Consider the following 17036-nt stretch of genomic DNA (forward strand, 5'->3'; position numbering starts at 1 on the left):
ATATGCCCCTAAGGTTCTAGAGCATTAGAGATATTTTAACATTAACCTATACATGACTTACCAGTGAAATACAATACTACAATCGGCATTTATGTAACTAGAAGCAAAGAAAAGAAAAGCATGATGTTCACCGCTAAAAGCATAATAGAACTGAAAATTCGTGTTCTTGTTTGCTAAAAGAATTTCGATTATGGTGTCTTGACATTTTCCGCCACTACACCTCTTCCCTGGCGAGAAGATCTCATTAACGTGCCACAAAAAAAGTTAGTGAAACGAAGCGTCTGTGGCTCATGTGTGGAGAAACAAGTGGCAGTCTCGCCTCCCGGGCTGCGCGCGCACCTCCTCTCTGGGGCGGACGGACGGACTGTGCAGCTTCTGGCAGGCCTCCCCTCCCCCCTCAACCGCCGCCATTTTGTGTTCACAGCTTTTCCGATCGAGAGCTCCAGGGAGAGAGAGAGGAGGGAGCGCCGCCTCGGCAGGCTCCTACGTACAGAAGCTGGCTTAATCACCGGGGACAGGGCCCCCTGCGTCGACATTACACTTCCAGCTCTCGTAAGGTGTACGCGGTATACGAAGTACTTTAGAAAACCGTCCGAGCAAGCTGCGCGTCCGCTCTCCATGTGCAGGGCGGGGCGGGCCACCCCCAGCCGCCGTTGTTCTCCCTCAAACTAAAGGTAGGTGGCTTTCCTTCGTTTGGGTTACGATTCTGTCTTTTACTTAGATTTTGTTGGCGAAATTGTGTACTGGAGTACTGCTACAGTCTGTGGAAGACCTCCTGCTTAGAGCGGTGGAGCTGCGGTATTTTCGAGGGGCGGCGCTGTTCCCTTTGGTATGACGCTATGCCCCCCTCCCCGAGTAGCGCCCTTGAGTTCTCCGTTTTAAAAAAAAATACTGAATTATTTTCCACGCTGGAAAGAGTCCCACTACAGGCATTGGTGAGGAGTTTGGTCTGACTGTTTGCGATGCAGAGTAAAACGCATAGGCCTTTATTTTTCAAGCCAGAGGAATATGGGTTTGCCAGATCTATGTGAACACTGGGCCATTTTGTGCAACTCGCACTGTGTCGTCAAAAGGTTGCCCAGTATTCTCTCCCACCACAGGACACTCGAAGTGGTTTTTTTTTGTCCCGTCATTGTGGTAGCCTTTCAAAGGCCTTGCATGCAGCCTTACCCTGTTTCCATAATATTTGCCTGTTTGCGGCTTCTTGTTGTGCTCTTGGCTCCTCGGACATATTTTCTAAGTGTATTAAGAACACGCGTCGCTCAGTGCGCATACCTATCAGGTTTGTTTTTTTATGTAGAATGGTGACATTCATGTTTACCTTTTGTCACCCATTATTGTGAGAATTCTTCAAGTTGCAGTGGTAGATTAGCAAGAGTCCCCGTTTCTATTTTTACGCTTTTTTCCCCTCCATATTGGCACATATATACTTTGAGTTGTGTTCCGGGTAAATGATCTTTTAAATCTTAAGAAGCATTTTGTAGCCAAAGGTTAAAAAATCACCATATAATTTTGACCTGGGTTATCTGGTCGTACAGTTAACAGTTTTCCCTCAAAACTATTTGACTGTGTAAGTTGGAGTCCAGCTACAATTGCCTTCTGAATGTAGCATCACTCCAATCCATACCTTCGATAAAGTAGTGTTTATATTTTAAATTCTGACCTCCCGTGTGTTTTATATTCTTTTCTGCCAGCACACATTACACGTGTCGAATTTCCACTTGGTGTGGACATGTTTCGAAACTGTTACGTTTCGACCACGAGGTCATCACTAATCTCTTTGTACTGAAACTCATGGCTGGTTCAACACTAATCCACTCGTTCCCGCAATGAGTTTTGAGGTGGCTGCAGGTTTTAGTCCTTGTAATCAACTTTGCTTAACCTTTCTTAACATAAACGCTTGCATCCTTCTAATATTACCCACTGTTGTGGATAATCAGTTGGCAATTAGGTCCTGGTATTTTTGGAAAACGTAGTTTAGTATTTCCTGCATTATCAATCAGTGGTAAACCATGAGAATGACGCTTTTACTTACCTCTTTGCGTATTTATAAATCTTGACTGTACGTTTTACCAAATGATTAGTAGTTTGTAAAACATTATTTTCTGTGCGTTTTATTTGATTGGGACCCTGATGTCTTTATAGTAGGCTGGGCTGATTGTATAGTGAGTGCTGCGCTTTATTTCAAGTATGAACGATGTTAGGCTTGCAGCAATATTTAGTGGAAATTAGCTGAAGAACTTTTATAATTGTGCTCTTCTGTTGGGACTGTCTACCACATGCTATTTACACTGGTGGAATCACTAATTTTGGCACCCTGATAACCGTTTAGATCAGCGATTAGGACAAATGTGATGCTGCCATTATAACGTGGTACATGTAAACTAAAGCTAAGTTACAAAGCTTTTCGAGTACTTGAACATGGTTAGTTTAGGATAGAGCACATGCATGACATTTTAATGATTTAGTTATTGGAGCCGTTTATTTATTGGTAGTTTGCTTTACTTTTTCAAACCTTATTGTTTTTCAAAAGGTATATGCAGTTGTTCACATGCATCAATTTCCGCATGGGCAGCATATATAGGTGCATTTACAATAACTCGCATTGCTTTACACCAGCATCTATAAGCATCTTCGGTTTGCTTTACTTAATTAAGATCAGTTTGTGGTTTGCAATTAGTAAATCTAACCATACATAGCAGTGTGATGGATGTGACCTAAATTGAATAAGTGCTCATCATTCACAAGCAAATTGATGCGAACCATATTTTGCATAACTGTACGTCTGCCTCCGTTAAAGACAGCACAGACATCCACCGAGCGCACTTTTTCAGTGAAGACTTGTGCGACCTCGTCCCCCTCACATAGTGCTTGACCACTGAGCTTGTAAAGCTGCTAAACACCAATCTTTAAGACATTCTTTTAAAAATTACTTCCACCAAGGTAAACGTGTTCCCATCTTACCACATTGCTTGCCACCAAGTTTTCTTGATAGCATTTCAAAAGGACCACCATTTATGGCCGTGTGGGTAGTCCAAAGGAACCTTTAATATATCCTGAGGTTTTCAGCTTGTACAAGTAGTCAGTCGGTCCCTTTTTGCAAACCGTGGATTTAAGAATAGTCAACATCCATGCAACGCCCTCCTTACAAACTAGATAGACCATTATTCATAATTGCGTTCTGTATTTCTGCAGTTCCTACAAATCATTCCATAGATCACAATGTCTTCTTAACCAAATAAATACCTCATATCGTCCTAGCCTCTATTCATCCCACCAGTCTTTTGAGAATGCCAGAAAGACCCCACTAATAATGTCATATAACGCCACAAAAGAAATTGTAGTAAATGCATAGAATGCTTTCCGCTAGAGCACAATACTAAACCTAATAAATTAACCACTATCCTTGTGTTCAGAAGTGTGACTGCTTCAATGCTCTTGTCAGGGATAGTAAGCGCTATACAAACGTCAATATCTTCTAATTATTATAACCACGCACCTGTAGTCTGAAGTCTTAATACATAATGTTGATTGAGTCAAAGACCACCTGTTAACCGCACCTGAATGCCAGTTGCCTGTGTAAAACTTATACCGACCAGGATGAGAATGTAGCCATGATCCTCGCCCAACGGTGATTGACATACCTAAATCCAGTAACTACAACAAATGCAAAATTGCCCAGATTTACCATAGACTCAGACCACTTCCTTTAAACCTGTTGCCAAGAAAATGTAGACTCCTTGGGCCATTCATGTGCTGAAATGAGCCACACAGCCATTGAAGTGAATTTTTGACCGGCCAACTATTTCCTTTTACTTGAATGAGAGCAGCTGTTGTTTTTCCTATACCGTTGTGACATGACAGACTGGCCTTGTCAAAAGTCTGAAGAAATAAGATCGCATCATGTTTCTCTTGGTGTATCGCCTACGTAAGAAATGGCGAGGTATCATATGTGCTACAACATACTCCGCATTCGTCAGGGGAACCCTGATCTGGGTAAGGCCGGGGGTTCCCTTTCGAGAACAATCCCGAACGGTAGACAAAGAGGGCAGATACTCCCTACTAGCGGGACTCCTGGAGGGCAAGGAAATAATGGTTGGAAGTATTTATGCCCCAAATATAGAACAGGAGCCATATCGGGCCCGCCTTACTGGAGCATTAACGCAATACACATCACTGCCATGGCTGTTGGGAGGGGATTATAACTGCGCTCTAGACTTTAACTTGGATAGGTCTCAACCCCCTCCGCCACGGTCCCCAGCGTGGAAACAGACAGAGCAATTCCAAACATGGCTGACCCACTGGTCATTAGCAGATGCCTGGCGGGAGAAAAACCCAAATATAAAAATATATTCCTTTTACTCCGCCCGCACAACCTCAGGGTAAGACTAGACAGATTCCTGTCCTCCACAGCGCTGCTCCCCCCAAATACAACATGCAGACAATCTAGGCAGAGTACTCTCTGATCATGACGCACATTCTGTGATCCTCTGATGGAGGCCTCCCCACCCTCCGGTACCCACGTGGAAATTGCCCCGAGAGTGCCTCACAGATCAGGTGTTCTGTCACACACACGGCGAGCATATACAGGATTATTTCACAGTAAACACGGGTACAGCCTCATCCAGATCAATTGAATGGGACGCGTTTAAGGTTGAGGCTAGAGGTCACTGCATACAGCACATAGGAGTGTGAAAAACTTTAGAGCAATCACTGCAAGCAGCGGAAACCAAATTGGCGAACCTCACCAAAAGCATGGACAAAGGGGAGGCTACCCCAGAGCAAGTGGCGGCGGCGAAAACAACATACGCGGGAACCATGAGCGACCTGCGTAAATACAATTTTAGGGCTTATGCTGCCAGGGCCCACCGGGAGGGAAATAGGGCGGGAACACTCCTAGCCTGGCTAGCAAAACTGGATACAAACATACAGCCGATAACAGAACTGATAGATGCGACGGGGACCCCTAAACAGTCACAAGTAGATATAATGCGCATTTTCCGCAACTGTTATACGGGAATCTATCGGGCTCCGCCACAGCGACTGGCGTTGCCCCAATTCTTCCACACACTGCATTTACCACGCATCCCGGTGGCAGATAGGAAGGCGTTAGAAACAAAGATAAAATCTCCGGACATGACCCACACAATCAGGGCAGTGGCGCGTCCCAAGTCCCCGGGAATGGATGGCTTTCCCCATGAATATTATACCACCATCTCAGGTCACCTGACTCCACGGCTTGTATCCATGTATGAAGACGCACTACAGTGAGGTGAACTTCCTGGTTCACTTCGGGAGTCTACCCTGGTCTCATTCCTTAAACCACATAGGGATCCCACTCTTCCATCCTCATACAGACCTATAACCCTACTCAATGCGGCTTGGAAAATTTTAGCAGACCGGTACATTCAAGTTCTCCCGCAATTGATCTATCCAAACCAAAATGGGTTTCTCCCCAGACGCAGCGTTTCACAGAATATTCGTAGACCCTTCCATATCCAAGACAGAGTGAAAGACCTTCCCACGTGCCGCATGCCTAATTCTAGACCTCGAAAAGGCCTTCGACACACTACTATGGCCATACCTATTCGCAGTCCTTCATAAGGCACGTGTCGGCCCGACCGGCATACACGAAACTCCTCTACAGGAGCCTCACGACTAGAGTGAGGAGGTACATCTCAGCTCCTCTCCGGGTGGAACGGGGGGACAAGGCAAGGGTGCCCCTTGTCTCCCTTCCTTTTCGCCATGGCAGTGGAACCACTGGCCATCTGTTTGAGACAGGGGAGTGGGGCATCCCAATAGCGAACACAGTGCATAGTGTATCACTGTACGCTGATGATCTCCTGATTTACGTGCAAGATATCACCAGCGACCTCACGCCGATATGGACAATACTACAGGACTTCGCAGAGGTCTCGGCCTCAAAGTTAATTGGGAAAAATCGTCTCTCTTTCCGTTAATCCCCCATCTAGTCCCTTCGGAAATAGCGATTGGGCCCCAGATGCTCGGTTGGGATGCCACGGCACCCCGATACCTGGGAGTGCGACTATATCACTCGCCCGAGAGTCTATATGAGGGAAATCACCGCAGGACTTGGGCGGGACTGCGTGCGGCGGTTGCGTTCTGGAAGACTCTGCCTTTGGCCCCCATAGGAAGGGTAGCTCTAGCGAAGATGATTATGGTACCCAGGCTACTCTACTCTTACTAATCTCCCAGTAATACTACCTCGCTCCTTTTTTCAAGAACTAGATGCGCTACTCACAACCTTAATATGGGGGTGGGGGGTAGACACAGGGTAGCTCTAAAAACCCTGTATTTGCCCACGTCGCAAGGAGGGTCTGGGAGCGCCCTCCTTTGAAGCTTACTTCCTGGCGACCCAATTACAGTGGCTGTCCCATTGGACGGCAGAGCGCCACATAGAGGAGACATTCTCCACCAACGGCCGGCTTCCTCATCCAGCCCTTCAGAGATTACTGATACCGGGCACCAAACCAGAGTGTACTCATTCACTGCAGGTAGTGATAGCCCGTAAATGCATGATGCGCATACATCGCATGTCAAGGGGTCAGCCCCTCTAATCCCCATTGCTCCCATTAGTGGGATTCCATCAGCGGGAGAAATATTACACCTCTAGCGCCCTCCGGGTATTGACGGAGCATGAGGTGACAGAAGTAGAGTCCCTGTTCGAAGATGGACAGGTGAAAACGTGCGCCCAAATGAGGGAAAGCTATGATCTCCCCCGGGACAGTTTTTGGTCCATAGACTATTGCTAGAAAGCGCCCGGCAATGCTGGGATATCACGGGGGTTGAACCACCGACGCACCCACTGCTGCACACAATTCTGCGTAGGGGCAGACATTTAGTCACCTGGCATTACAACGCGATACAGGAATCGCTCGCAACTCAACTACAAGCCCTGCGCCAGAAATGGGAGGACGAAATAGGACGGGCGCTCCACGATAAAGAATGGGAAAAGGCACTAGAGTTCCCAAAAAAGGTTTCCAGAAACGCACGGTTCAAAAACATCCAATTTAACATGTTACATCGTGCTTACTTAACACCTCACAGGCTCCACCGATTTTACCCAACACATTTCGCATGTCCCAGATGCCAAGCACTGGAGGAGACCTTCAAACACATGTTCTGGGACTGTCCCACACTCTTCCAATATTGGAATAGGGTACATCAGACTCTAAGGGTGACGGTCAACCTCAGATACTTCCACGTGGGAAGCCAGCGCCCTAGGTATCTTCCGCTGCCGTAGACGGAAAATGTGCAATGTAGGTTCGCTTCCCTAGCTCTGCTCCTAGCAAAATGAGGAATAGACATGCACTGGAGAGCCCCGGCGGGACCCCCAGAGGCAGCCTGGATAGGCGCAGTTAAAAAATGGGGGGCAGCAGAGGAAGATGCTCTGCGAGATGAGGAGGTGAAAGGGATTCGTAAGCATCCCATTTCCATGTCATGGGCTCAACTCAGGTTCCAATTTGCTCAGGAAACGACGGTTGAGGACGCACCCGCGGCCTCACAATCCCAACCTCCGCCCCAGTACCCTGCGACGCCCACAACCACTAGCATGTAATGGGCATACGGCCTGGAGGGCAGACGTTATGCTAAGGCCCTATCGGAATATCACCCCAGATTTAATGATAGGCGACACACCCTCTCCAGGGATTCCCCTCCTCGCCACTGACACCACGGTACAGTAATGAACAAACCGGAACCAGAATCACCCACACACTAAGTGAATAACACGATGCAATCTACAAGCTCCCTGACCCCCCCCCCCCCCCACTTCCCTCCTTTAACGGTTATTGTTTTACTTCCCCTGGTGGCTACTTAGGCAATTTCACCGGGTCGGAAACACATTTATAGGCAACTCCAAAGAACATGCATCGGGATAGAGCTGGGGACTGCATATTTACCTACATAGGCAGGCACCAGACAAACTACCACTGCCTGTACTAGTTCAGTTGCAATGCACTCTCCGTCCCCCATTTTACTATTTCATATGTCTAATGCAGCATAGATAGGGGGATAGTTGTTTCTGGGCCACAAGGAAATCATTCAACGGTCTGCATACAACTGCTTTCATGTTTTAGTAATAAACATGTGTAATTCTGTACCATGAAAAGTGAAAATCCCAATAAAAAAAATGTTAAACCAAAAAAGTTTCTCTTGGTGGACCCACTGTAGCTTCTTTTCTAAGTTCTTATCTTCCAGTCCTGCTGCATCGCATGCACAGCAGTGACCGTGCCCTCACCTATCTTTTTATATTTTTAAAAACCCACATACACCTAAATGAGGGTCAACACTAGAAGAAGTTAAGAAATGTAGAATTAACCTTTTGCAGAAATATTTGCCCCACTATGCGCCTCATATCATGAGTAATGTCCCGCTATATTAACTGCGCCAGTGATACTGTAGCAAGAAAAATAATCTGACAACTAATTTCTTCAAAGATCTGACTGAAATGAATACCTCAACCCTTATAGACCCTAGGAGAAGAAACTTCACTTTGTACACAGTCTTGAATCATCTAACTAACGTGCATTGTTGCTCCTCAGCTAAGGTAGCACTTTATACAGGTTAGCACACAAATATTTTGAGTTCAATGTCAAACAACAAGGATTGGTAACTGGTTTAAATAACTTGTGATGTGATAATTTTAAATTCACTGAAGCACAGCCTGACTTGATATGCTGGTGAAATGGAGGCATTGCCCTTGAAGTTCGATTGTGCAATTTACAAATAGAATACATATATGCAAGAGAAAGTGACGAGCTTGGTGCCATTGGAATGAGAACGTGGCCTTGCTACTCCCCTGTACAATTAATTCATATGTGAAATGGTTGTAGACTCACTATATATATGTTTTCCTATATGAGTGAGTTTGGAGTTCATACCCTAAGTTAAAGGAAGCTCTGTACAATGCCATAGCTGTACATGGGACAAACAGGGTAGGCAGCAAAAGTATGCGTTACAAGCCAGTCCTTTTCTAATTCAGTATTTTTGGGACATGGGTTGTGACAGACTACCAAAATTGCTTTCGGTTTAAGCCACAAGCCCCAAAACAATCATGGCTGCGTAAATGAACTTAAGGGGGGTTTGTGCTCAAATAAAGGTAGGTGAACGCAGGCATGGTACATCATTGATTGCCATATGATTAATTTCTTAGATGTTTGTAAAATAAACTTTCAGTGCTAGCTCCAGTTGACACCGTGGATATTGAAATGTAACTGTATATTTTATTTTTTTACCAGGTCACAATGACCAACGAAGAACCTCTCCCAAAGAAGGTAGGTGCTGACAAGCTTCTGTTCCTAAATACTGATCTTCGAAGCATCCACTTGCACCACAAGTTTACAGTTTAACAAAAGCCATTTTTGATGCTAATGTAAAGTATGACATTGTAACAGTTGTGCTTTTTTGTCTCTTTAGGTTCGACTGAGTGAAGCAGATTTCAAAGTCTTGTCCAGAGATGAACTAGTACAAAGGTAAATTAATTCTATTTCTGGGTCGTAAAGGATTGATGGCATTAAGGTGCTGCATGGGTACCCAATGAAACTCAAATATGTCACAGTTCGAAGTATGATTGAGAAACAAAATGTAGTTGTTGACCTGCTCTTAAATGCAGTGTATAGATTATCAATATCCTTGTATACACAGTAGGTGCACAGGTGAAAAAGTATGTGACTGTGTCTGCAGAAATTCTACATTGTGGGTGAGAAAATCATGTGGACGGTAGTTTTCTTGGTGAACGAGGTCAACTAACTCTTGCCTCTGGAATTTCTGATGGCCTCCAAAGAATATTTTTCCCCTAAGCAATTATAATTATTTTGCAAACCAATTTGTGAAAGGCACTTGGGCAGAGAATTATTGTTGCATGTGTGCCACTGTTCATACTTCTGCACTTTTGAACTAATTGTGAATAATACTCTTTATTTGACTTGTTGCAAAATGGTTTGGTTTTCCAAAATAATAGAACCCTTGTTGCTCTGTCTAGAATGTCCTAACGACTACCACCCTTGATATCTGCCTCTGGGGGGAGGGTGCTCTGTGGGTTTCTCAAACAGTCTTGAGGAATCATTTCCATTTTTTCCTGTTTCTCCCTCTGCAGCACTTTAAGAGTATGCTGGCAAACAATGCTATTTCATTTGTGCGTTTAAGGCAGTTCTGCTATTTGCCAGTCACGTAATGTTTTAGGATATTTTTGCTTGGGTTGGAGGTACACCATTTTATTCATGAAGTGGTACTATTGTATGTACAAAGTTAAAAGGGAAACGCTTACTTTTGGAGAATTTTGAGTTCCCGTTCTTTTGGGTCGGATGGTTGGGACTGTCACTTCAGACTACCCGGTTTCTCAGGGTGACAAAGCATTTCTCCGTATAGCTCTCCGAACAGGTTAAGCACTGTAGACCCTTTGGTTGATTTCTCAATAGGAATATTCGGCTGAGGAGTAGTCTTATTTTTGGGTCCGGTAAGTTCCCTCACCTTTCCCTGGGCCAGATTATCGATCGTTACTGCATGAGACTGGCGGGTCAGTTAATTTGGCAATCCTTTTGTATAAATATTACCCAATTGATGGTGGTTAATTACAACCAACTCCAGGGCAAAAAGGTCTTTAATGTTTTGTCTGCTTTTCAACTGTTAATTAAAAACTGAACTTGTTCGCCCTGAAGAGCAACTGGGGCACTATTCACACCTAAAAAAAATCTTTGACTGCAAATTACACTGCCAGTCTAAGATCGTAGCACATATGCAAAGAGACAGTAAACAGTTTTGACCTGCTTTGCTTTTCAGATATTCTAATCCGCCTATACTTTTGAGATTCAAATAAGTAAAAAAAAAAACTTCTCTGCTTGGCAGTGTGTTGTAGTAGAAATTTCAAGAGTCCGCGTAGTTGCTCCAGGTTGTAGTTTATTAGATGGTTCAGTTGGTTCAGTTAGAGGTGATAAAGTAGGTAGCCAAGGTGGTAGGTCGGCCAGTAAGTAAGTAAGTTGGTATGAAGGCCCCACCAGGAGCAGCTTCCTAGCTACTCAGCCTGAAGTCAACTGACTCGCATGAGGCACCCAACATTCTATGACCTGTCAGGATTCTGCTGACAGGCAGGCTGAATAGCAGAGAGAAGTCAATGCAGAGAAAGAGAACGTAATAACACCGTACTACACAGTGCTATAGGAAAAAGTCCCCATTATGGGCTTCTTAACAAATTTAATTGACTTGTATTCCAGTTTAGAGACGTACGTGCTTGTGGAGTACAACACAACCACTCATCCCTTAGTAAGGTACCTCTTGTCACTTTTAACTTGAGCAGGTATGCTGAGAACTTGTGGTGGTGCAGCCTCTTGCATTGTCAGGTTTGATGTAAATGCCTGTCTCAAAGCAGAGTGCTGTTGCTGTAGATCTTGGGACCACAGAGACAGGTAGGCTAATGGCAGAGACCCCTCTGAGTAACCAGCATCTTGCAGAGTGGTCTTACCTCAGTTTGTGAACTTCAGGGGCGCTACTTCACTAAGATATCAGGTTCTACAGCACACTGCAAACTCAAGAATAGGAGTAATTGTATTTGTTTAGATAACTATAAACTGGGTATATAACTCAAGGGCACTCTTTAATAGTGTTACCGTGGTATGGTTAAGCCCTCTACATAGATTAGGCATAATAATTTAGGTCCTGACAAAATACCAATACATCCTGTATGGGATTGTGAAAGGGCAAGAAACATATTGGGATATGATCAGATCCAAAGGAACATAATCTTCCCTAGGATCGTCTGTGTTTTTAACCTTAACAAAACATTACTTTAATTTTTAAGAGGGATTTTTAGATAATTTTCTTCACCCTCATCCATCTTGAAAGGCGACTGTCAACTCGGGTAGACTCTTTGGCTAAATAACAAAAGATCTCCAGCAAGGAGCCCCTTTGAGGGGCCCAAAGGATATTGCAGCTCCAGGCCTACGAGGAGCATATGCTCGATGAAGCATGCCACCAAATTGTTTTTCATACCTCTGCGACTCAGCAGAGCTTTCTCTCCATAGTCTGTCAGGATGTTGAGGTCTAGATTTGAAAATCTTTGGTTAATTAATCAACTTTCAATGTTTCTCGCTCCAGGGTATTACAAACAGAAAAAGTATACGATAGTGCTCTTTCTGGTCTTAATTCCACATCTTTAGAATATCTCTCTACACTAAACTGGATACTAAGAATTTCAACAGCAGTGCTCCCGCACACCTGCATATGGTGTTGTGCAGCTCCAAGTAGTCTTCGTATTGCCTCAGACTCGACAGACAGAGCAGCATATAAGAACCACCCCGATGCTCTGCTTTCAGATTCTTTATTTTTCAGCCCCCCTCTGATGATCATAGAACTATTGTCGACAGTGCTCCTTTGAAATTTTTTAGATGTCGAAGGGGAGTCAACAGTCTGTAATTAGATAGAGTATCCACCGGATAGAGCATTACTAAAGAGAAGTAACTTGTTCTTCTGATGTAGCCTACTGGCCGCATATTCCTACCCTTATAATAGATACCAAAGCAGTTCCTTCCAAAGGTGGACATACTGAGGAGTGGATCCAGACCAAGAAATCTTGCTGTATGAGTGAGTGATCCTCTTGTCAGACTTGACTGTCAGGACCGGAATACTTGGTAAACATATGCATCCAGTGGCGATTACGATGTATAACGGAGTGATAGAGCATCGCAGACAAGTGTGGATTGCAGTATGAGCATAGAGTGCAGTGCTGCTTAAGACTCTTCTACATTCTCAAACAGGATTCAATACCTTCCCTATGCTGAAAATCATTCTTGATCAAGAAGGGAGGCTTTCGAACAGCCGTTGGACTGCAAATCTGTAACCCCCAGGGTAGGCAAAAAAATATTAACATTCCTCAAAAGACCCCTTATACATCAAGGGCAGTACAGCATCAGATTTCATTCTTAGTGGTGACTACAAGAAAGACACCGTGCCCCACCATACCTTGGACACCTGAAAAGGACTGCAAGTCCGTAGGGATTGTGAGGTCAAACGGGGAGCAGCAGTGTAATGGAGAATTGCTAACGGCAGTGCCCTGCTAAATCTCCATGCCCATCAGCAATGGAAGGATGTGGGGGAGCTAACCATGCTCCTAGAGCAATACCAGCAAATGACTGTCTCTTAGAGGTGGAAAACAAGCTACAAATAGTGCCACCCAGAGCAGATTTCAGGCAGGTGATAAGACAAGCAGGCAGCAAGTCACAGGAACGACCCTGAGGAGACCAGTCTGGCTACAGGTATCATGCTTCAAAAAGGATCCAACATCTTTTACTTAGGAACACTTATTCAGTGCAGTAGTGGACAAGACGTATTAAAAAAGATGAGGCACCAAAGGCCTCGGGTGCACAATAATATCGTGGCCACCCACGAAAAAAGTAACCTCTATGAGCAGACCAACAGGAACCGAGCTTCCAAACTTCAACACTGCAGGCCTCCTTTCAGCATCCAGGGTCACTGCAAACCCCTCAGCAGTGGCTGGGGGAGGGGAGGGAGGCAGAATTGAGGCCTTATTCTGTTCAAAAAGAAAGGTGACTTAAGAAAAATGGATACTCATCATCTTGCACTTTTATTTGATAGAACTTTAAAATTACAAATGAAGACGTTCGGTCTACAACAGGATGTGAGAACTCATGTGAAAACAGGCAGTGGAAAGAGTACAAAAACAAAAAATGGGTGTCAAGGGAAAGAACGCGCAACCAGCAAAATTTCACACCATCAGTAGTATTGATACACAATTATCCTAGTGCGGTGCTTTCAACTTGAGGATAGGCACCCTAATCCTCAGAACAACAATCAAATTGATTCATGTATTTTCTCGTGTTGAAGCACTCACAAATTAACCAACAACGTTTCCTGTTACTGTCACAAAACTAAATACACATTAAAGTGGGCTTCTCTTCTTCTTTTATTTTCATATGAATCTCCAAACTTCTTTTATTCATAACATTCCTCCACTCCCAACGCGTTTCGTCGATAGGGAATAACCCATGCGACTTCCTCAGGGCTTGATCTTGTGTAACTGTCTCCTTAAAGCAATTTGAATTAAATAATATCCGTATCACCTTCCTAATGGTCGTTTTGTTATCCAACAACACCTGATATCACTGAACACTGTACGTGACCATTAGCGCAATTGTTTAGGCAGTAATCCTCAAATTTGTATTCCAAGTCTCTGAAGTACGGAGACCTGATATCACTGAACACTGTTCGGAGACCTGATATCACTGAACACTGTACGTGACCATTAGCGCAATTGTTTAGGCAGTAATCCTCAAATTTGTATTCCAAGTCTCTGAAGTACGGAGACTTTTAGCAATAGCAAGCGTCCCCAGATACGGAACCGTCTTCGTGTTCAGACACGAAGACGGTTCCGTATCTGGGGACGCTTGCTATTGCTAAAAGTCTCCGTACTTCAGAGACTTGGAATACAAATTTGAGGATTACTGCCTAAACAATTGCGCTAATGGTCACGTACAGTGTTCAGTGATATCAGGTCTCCGTACTTCAGAGACTTGGAATACAAATTTGAGGATTACTGCCTAAACAATTGCGCTAATGGTCACGTACAGTGTTCAGTGATATCAGGTGTTGTTGGATAACAAAACGACCATTAGGAAGGTGATACGGATATTATTTAATTCAAATTGCTTTAAGGAGACAGTTACACAAGATCAAGCCCTGAGGAAGTCGCATGGGTTATTCCCTATCGACGAAACGCGTTGGGAGTGGAGGAATGTTATGAATAAAAGAAGTTTGGAGATTCATATGAAAATAAAAGAAGAAGAGAAGCCCACTTTAATGTGTATTTAGTTTTGTGACAGTAACAGGAAACGTTGTTGGTTAATTTGTGAGTGCTTCAACACGAGAAAATAGTGGAAAGAGTACCACAAACGAGTTCGGCCAGTGAAACTATTCTGCATACATTGGGTACCAAAACCCGACGACAACTCTGAATTCTAGATCTTTGCTTCCGAAACAGAATCATAAAGATTCCGAATGACCACACACCATGAGGTCATCCCTCTGCTGAGAGAAACGTGATATTGCAGACAAAAAGGCCTAAAGGAATCTTGCTTATACATTCCCATGAATCACAAACACAAAGGATTTGTAGGCTTTGTTAACTATTAACGATCAATTCAAGGTGCTCCCCAGATTGGCACCCAAAGTGTTCATAAAATGCCTAGCCTCGGAAGCAGCTTACCTGCGAAGGGAAAGGACACAGCTATACCCCAATCCCGATGTGTGGTGGGTAAAATAGCGTTTGTTCTTTCATTTCTGGAGGAGCTGCAGGATAGTCCTCGCACACTTGATAAACGTAGAGAAATATTTGCCAGATAAATAAATACATCTTTCTAGAAGCAAAGATGAACGCTGGGAGGGCAAGGGCCATCCTATTAACCGAGAGGATCCAGGCATTAACAGGCGACCAATTTCGCTCATACTTCTAGTGATGAATGCAAATAAGCACACAATGCTGATTTTGATATACATGGTTCACAAACCTTATGTGAATGGCACAGGTACACAGAGACTACCTGTTGCCCATGGCCATGTAGTGTAGGCAAGCAGATTCAACCACCTGGAGCTGGCCTGCCTTAATCTTGCAGCCTGACTCCTGAAGACATAGTTTGAACATCTGAATCTTCTAAAAAGTTCAGTTGACGTTCTAAAGGAAGCCAAACCACAATAAAATGCTATGGCAAAATAGGAAAAATGCATTCTGTAGAGCAGACACAAGGGACTTTCCACAGCAGTGAGTCTAACCTACTCTTCACTAGAGGCCCATTTTGCAGCAATAGTAGCCTACACAAGAAGACGCATAAAAGCTTTGTCATTCCACAGGTGATCAAAAGATACCCGGGGGCAGCTAAAAGGAATGGCTCCAGCCATGTCGCCACTAGCACTCGCGTGGAACCTAAATTTGGCCTTGCGTTAATGAAGCCTTTTAAACCGCTCCACTAAACTGAACTCTGGTTTTTAACCCGAAAGCCTTATTTGTAATTGCCATCATGTTGCTATTCAGACTGCAAGCGCTAACCACTCGGAAGTCTTACCTAAAAATATACAAGCACAGGGTGGTTATGGGAACCAACCCACCTTTCCTAGCGAAGGTCATATTAGTTTCTGGTCAGTCAGACCATGCAGCTGCCAGGATTATCCCAGCAACAAAAAATGAAAGCAGAAAAACCCTGCATATATCCTGGATGTACTTGGAACAGTTATGTACTACTTAGGACAAAGGAAGTCAGGAAAGGAAGCAAATTCTTTGTGTGAACAAGGACTCGCCAGTAACAAAGGGCACCATTTCAGTCGATACTCCAGGCAATCCATATATGCCCTATAAAAGCTGGTCGCAGTTCCAGGCAATGCCTAGAACTGATTGCAAAAGAAAGAAAGGAGCCACCCTAGCCTTTCTAGGTTGCATCCCTATCAATAACTTGTGTTACAGCCAGTTTTTCACCCATCCGTTCGCTCACAAATCACTACTGTGTGCACATTCTAGTCAGCAAGGAGTCACAGGTGGGACCAAGTGCTTGAGCATTTTTAAGCTAATTTCAACGAACTTCTAAAATATTAACAAGAATATTGCTACAAAATCAATGCACAGCATGTGAATCTAGAAAAGATTCCTGTTGCAAAACAAAATTATTACTTACCAGTAATGAAAAGTTTTGCTGCTCAGAGAATTTTCTGGATTCACATGCAACCCACCCATTTCCCAAGACGCTAGGTAAAACTGAAAGTAGAACAAAACCAGAAGTGTTCAAGATAGCAGGAGTCCTAAAAGGACAAAACAGTTTGCTGGAAGAAAAAATCTGAAGATGGCGATCACACATACAGGCTTTTGGGGCACACGCCTGATGTGATAGGGTGACAAACATATAGCCAAACGGGAACAAGCGATGCCCGTATGATTGACTACAGAACATTTTTGCAAGCTTCAAAGCTAAGTAACAGATGAGTAACCATTTCATTGGACAGCTGCTGAGGGAATGAGTTGT

At 44.1% G+C, this 17036-nt stretch overlaps 1 protein-coding gene across 1 annotated transcript in view; it reads left to right on the forward strand.

Annotated features, from left to right (window-relative positions):
- The first annotated feature begins 285 nt into the window (after nt 1–285).
- WTAP (WT1 associated protein) overlaps nt 286–17036 on the forward strand; it is a 153637-nt gene continuing 136886 nt past the window's right edge. Inside the window, exons 1-3 of the mRNA XM_085611648.1 lie at nt 286–674; nt 9261–9296; nt 9439–9494. Coding sequence (XP_085467774.1) covers nt 9267–9296; nt 9439–9494 — 86 coding nt within the window. The 5' untranslated portion in view covers nt 286–674; nt 9261–9266. The remainder of the gene's footprint in view (nt 675–9260; nt 9297–9438; nt 9495–17036) is intronic.

The sequence above is a fragment of the Triturus cristatus genome, chromosome 6, assembly GCF_964204655.1.
Source record: "Triturus cristatus chromosome 6, aTriCri1.1, whole genome shotgun sequence".
In the NCBI taxonomy this organism is placed as follows: Eukaryota; Metazoa; Chordata; class Amphibia; order Caudata; family Salamandridae; genus Triturus; species Triturus cristatus.